The sequence below is a fragment of the Eimeria tenella genome, genomic scaffold, assembly GCF_000499545.2.
Source record: "Eimeria tenella Houghton genomic scaffold, Eth_scaff774, whole genome shotgun sequence".
Classification (NCBI taxonomy): Eukaryota; Apicomplexa; class Conoidasida; order Eucoccidiorida; family Eimeriidae; genus Eimeria; species Eimeria tenella.
The window spans coordinates 1-4,935 of record NW_013545891.1 but is presented as its reverse complement, the minus strand read 5'-3'; the positions used below and the strand labels follow the sequence as shown (position 1 = coordinate 4,935).

The 4,935-nt window shown below is 43.9% G+C and overlaps 1 protein-coding gene across 1 annotated transcript; it reads right to left on the bottom strand.

Moving 5' to 3' along the window:
• Nucleotides 1–522: 522 nt before the first annotated feature.
• ETH_00033170 (Calmodulin-like domain protein kinase) lies at nt 523–4,803 on the bottom strand (the record flags this gene model as incomplete). Its single annotated transcript, XM_013380667.1, has 7 exons — nt 523–624; nt 974–1,092; nt 1,435–1,540; nt 1,847–2,012; nt 2,605–2,810; nt 3,190–3,346; nt 4,784–4,803. 7 exons carry the CDS (start codon nt 4,801–4,803, stop codon nt 523–525), a joined length of 876 nt encoding a protein of 291 aa, XP_013236121.1.
• Between the last annotated feature and the right edge of the window lie 132 nt (nt 4,804–4,935).

Sequence of the window (4,935 nt, the reverse complement as noted above, 5' to 3'; positions counted from 1 at the left end):
CATTTCAACAAACTCGTCAAAGTCGACCTAAAAACCCAAACGGAGACAAAAACAGCAAAATAAAATCAGAATAAAATCAAAATAATATAAAACAAAACAAAATAGAACAAGAAATCCAAAAAGGTCAAAAAAAACGGAAAAAAACTCAAAGAACGACTCCACATTCGGATGTATAGACAGCTCCCAGCTGCAACGACCTTTGGACTATTTTTCGTTCTTCTTTCTTTACTATTTCTTTATTTAAATCCTTGAAAGTACTTCTATATATATATATATACATGTATATGTTTATTATACTTTATATTTTAATTTCTTTTAAAGAAAGATCTTTGAATTATTTCCACAAAGTTATATAAAGACTACAGTCTATAGACTACTTCTTCATCACGGCACTTTGATTGTTTCTTTATTCCTGTCTTTTAATTGCTTATTTAAATATAATTTCAAATAAATAATTAAATATTCAAATAAACAATTTAATCATTTATCTAAAATTATATTTTAATTTTAATTTTTTTTAAATTAAAAATGAAAATTATTTCTTACCTCTCCGTCGTTGTTCTTATCGCACTCCGCGAGCACCTCGTGCCAGGCCTTGTCGTCAATGGCAGTGATGCCGAAAAGCTGAAAAAAAGAAAGAAGTCCAAATTAAATCAATTTTAATCATTTAATTTATTTTGAATTCATTTAAAATCAATTCAAATCAATCGCCGATTTTCCAAAAACAAAAACGCCAAAAAACGGAAAGAAATGCATGCAAATCGGCTCTCCAAGTGTACATACACCAGCAGCAGCAGCAGCAGCAGCAACAGCTGCAGCAGCAGCTGCTGCAGCAGCAGCGGATGCTCCTTCAATTATTTGCTTCTACGAGCAAATATACCGCCACTCGCTCGAAGGCAGTAGGCAACCGCGTTGCTGCAGCAGCCCCTCAATAGCGTTAGGGTTTAGGGTTTAGGGTTTAGGGTTTGGGCACCTTGGCTAGCTCTTCATTTGTGATTTTTCCTGAGCCGTCGCTGTCGAACTGCTGGAAGGCCTGCAGCAGCCTTTCCCTTGACAGCAGCAGCTGCTTGTCCATGCACACAGTGACAAACTCTACAAGCAGCAGCAGCAGCAGCAGAAGCAGCAGCAGCAGCACAGGGGAGAGGAAAATTAAAAGGGAGAGAATGCATGGAGGCGCACTACAAACTGTCCATACACCCCACGACGCACACAAACAATGCTAGAGCGCAGCCTAAACCCTAAACCCTAAACCCTAAACCCTAAACCCTAAACCCTAAACCCTTCCCAGACTCTAGATTTTGAAAAACCCCAAAATACTAAACCCTGAGCCTTCATTAAAGCCCAAGCCCAAGCCCCTAGCCCGCAGAAAACCTCAAACCTTAGGGTTTGGGGTTTTCTGCGGGCTAAACCCTAAACCCTAAACCCTAGACTGACCTGAGTATTCGATGTATCCGTTTTTATCGAAGTCCACGGCAGTCAGTATTTGGTCTACTTCGGCTTCAATGGTGGCTTCGTCGACCTCCCCGGACTCTCCCTTCCACTGAGCGCAAACCCCAAAAAAGGGTTTAGAACTTCTTAGTGTTTAGCACCTAGGGTTTACCGTTTAGCGTTCCCGGCTTCCACCACTCTACCATCCCCCGACCCCCGCCCCCACCTTCCCCAAACTACCCTCTAGGGTCTACAATTAGGGTTTAGGGTCTACGGCTAGGGTTTAGGGTCTACGACTAGGGTTTAGGGTCTACGACTAGGGTTTAGGGTCTACGACTAGGGCTTAGGGTCTACTCTTAGGGTTTAGGGTCCACGACTAGGGTTTAGGGCCTAGGGTTTAGGGTTTAGGGTTTGGCACGTCGAGGAGCTTGCGGTAACCCTCGATGAGTTCCTTGCGGTCGAGCTGGCCGTCGCCGTTTTTGTCCAAAGCCCTAAAAATTGTTGTCAACTCTTTTGTCTCTTCCACTGTCGTCAACTTCGACCCCATGAACAGCATCGCCGCCTGCGCCAGCTTCTGCGTCGACCTGCATGCGCACAAGCCCGCCACCTGGCTAGCTAGCTAGCTGGCTAGCTGGCTAGCTGGCGGGCTACCGGGCGGGGGCTAGCTGGCTAGCTGGCTAGCTGGCGGGCTACCGGGCGGCGGCTAGCTGGCTGGCTAGCTGGGGGGCTACCGGGGGGTGGCTAGCTGGGCTAGCTCGGTGGCTAGCTCGGTGGCTAGCTGGCTCGGTGGCTAGCTGGAAGGCTAGCTGGGTGAATAGATGGGTGGCTAGCTGGGTGGATATCCCGCCAGCTGGCTATCTAGCTAGCTAGATAGCTAGCTAGCTAGCTAGCTGGCTAGCTGGCTGTCTAGCTAGCTAGCTGGGGCCCCAGGCACCCCCAAAGACCCCCGAAAACCCCCCGAGCGCCCCAGAGCGCCTCAGAGACACCAAAAGAGGCAAAAAGAAACAAAAAGGAAAACCAAAAAGTCGAAAAGAGACAAAAAGAGATGAAGACAAAAAGAGACAAAAGAAGCCAAAAGAAGATAAACCAAGGCAAAGAGAGAGTCAACAAAGAGTCCAAAAGAGTCTAAAAAAGCCGAAAAAAGATGCGAAAAAGAAGAAAAAGAAGAAGTCTGACTGGAATTTTTTCATGTTTCCGAGGGCGCCAGTGAGGGCGTGTTTGGGCATGTCGGAGTCCTTTTGAGAAGAGAATTTTATTATCCACGGATGAGAAAGAGACTCTTCAGCAGATATTCTTTTGCTGGAGTCGTAGGTCAGCATCTTGCGCACCAAGTCCTTCGCCTCCTCGGACACGTGGCCCCAGTCCGGCATTTCAAACGAAAACTGCAAACAGTTCCGCGAAATGCACGTTTTAATGCCACTGTGACTCAAAATGGATTATGTTTTCAGAATCTCCGAAAGAATTGACACAAAGAGATGCAAAATGCCGAAAAAACGGGAAAAAATGAGCTAAGGGATGCCAAAGTGCTGCTGCTGCTGCTGCTGCTGCTGCCGCTGCTGCTGCAGCACAACAGCAGCAGCAGCAGCACCACCACCACCATCATCAGCAGCATCACCACCATCAGCAGCATCAACGCCATCAGCAGCAGCACCATCATCAGCAGCAGCAGCAGTAGCACCAGCACCAACAGCAGCAGCACAAACAGCAGCGCCAACAGCAGCAGCAGCAGCAGCAGCAGCAGCAGCAGCAGCAGCGGGCCACCTTTCCGCGTTCGACGCGTTTGAGAATTTCCTGGTCAGTTTGTCCTCCAAAGGGGGGATATCCGCAAAGAAGAATATAAAGAATAACTCCACAAGACCAAACGTCGCACTTCTCGTCATATTTCTTCCGCAGCACTTCTGGTGCAATGTAGTACGCCCTGACACAGTCCGCATGCATGCAACTGCATGCACTTGCATGCGCTTGCATGCAACTGCATGTGCACGCGTCTGCATGTGCATGCGTCTGCATGTGGCTGCATGCATGCGCTTGCATGCATGCATGCATGCAGTTGTGTGGGGGTTTAAAAGGGTTTGAAGGGAGTTGAGGGTTAAGCGGGGCTTTAGAGGGTTTTGAACTTGTTGGGGATTTGGGGGTTTTGAGGGTTTCGAAGGAATTTGCAAAAGATTTAAAAAACACTTGGAGAGGTTTCAAGGGTTTATGCGGGATTTAAAAAGATTTAAAGAGATTTAAAAAGATTTAAAGGGATTTAAAAAGACTGAAGGAAGTTAACAAGAATTCAAAAAGATCAAAAGGCATTTAAAATATTTAAAGGGCTTCAAAAAGATTTAAAAAAAGATTAAGAGAGATTAAAGGGGTTAAAAAGGATCAAAAAGAATTAAAAGGGATTAACCGCGAGGAATAAAACGAACTCCGAAAGATTTTTAAAAGGACTAAAAAGGCATTTTAAAAATGTTCCGAGAGGTGAGGGATTTAGAAGATAAAAAAGAATTTAAGAGATTAAAAAGGACTTAAACGATTAAAAAGAATATAAAACACTAAAAAGGATTTAAAAGATCAGAAAGAATATAAAAGATTAAAAAGAATTTAAAAGATAAAGATGATTAAAAAGGATTTAAAAGGATTAAAAAGAAAGAGCAAAAAGTGACTCTCATCTCCGATTCAAAAACCCGTTTATCTTCAATTAAGAGTACTTTTATCTTTAATCAAAATACTGTTATTTTTAATTAAAAATACGGTTATTTAAAAAAAAAACTCTTTAACTCGAAATTCAAAAACTTAAAAAAACCTATTAAAAACCCCTTCATCTAGAACTAAAAAACCCCTTAATTTAAATATAAAAACCCTTTTATTCAAAATTAAAAATCCCTTCAACACTTAATTAAAACCCTTTCATTAAAAACTAAAAACCCCTTCACCACTTAACTAAAGCCCCACTGAATTAACTTAGAGACCCTTTCATTTAAAACTAAAACCCTTTCATTTAAAACAAAACCCCCTTCACCACTTAACCAAACCCCCTCCGAATTAACTTTAAAACCCCTTCAATCCACCCAAATAAAGCCCCAAAAAGCCCCAAAAATCCCAAAAAAGCCCAAAAAAGCCCAAAGAAGCCCAAAAAAAGCCCAAAAAAAGCCCAAAAAAGGCCCCAAAAAAGCCCCAAAAGAGCCCAAAAAAGCCCAAAAAAGCCCCAAAAAGCCCAAAAGAAGCCCCAAAAAGCCCAAAAAAGCCCCAAAAGAGCCCAAAAAAAGCCCAAAAAAGCCCCAAAAGAGCCCCAAAAGAGCCCAAAAAAAGCCCAAAGAAGCCCAAAAAGCCCAAAGAAGCCCCGTTATAGTGTCAAGAAGTCGAGGCGCACGTTCCGAGTCGCTCGCGCATCTTGCCGCCGACTTCGTAGTGCGCGGAAAGGCCGAAGTCGACGATCTTGATGAGGGCGTCCTTGGCTTTGCTCTCGAGAAGAAGGTTTTCGGGCTTCAAGTCGCGGTGAACTATCTTGTGGTTGTGTAGGTC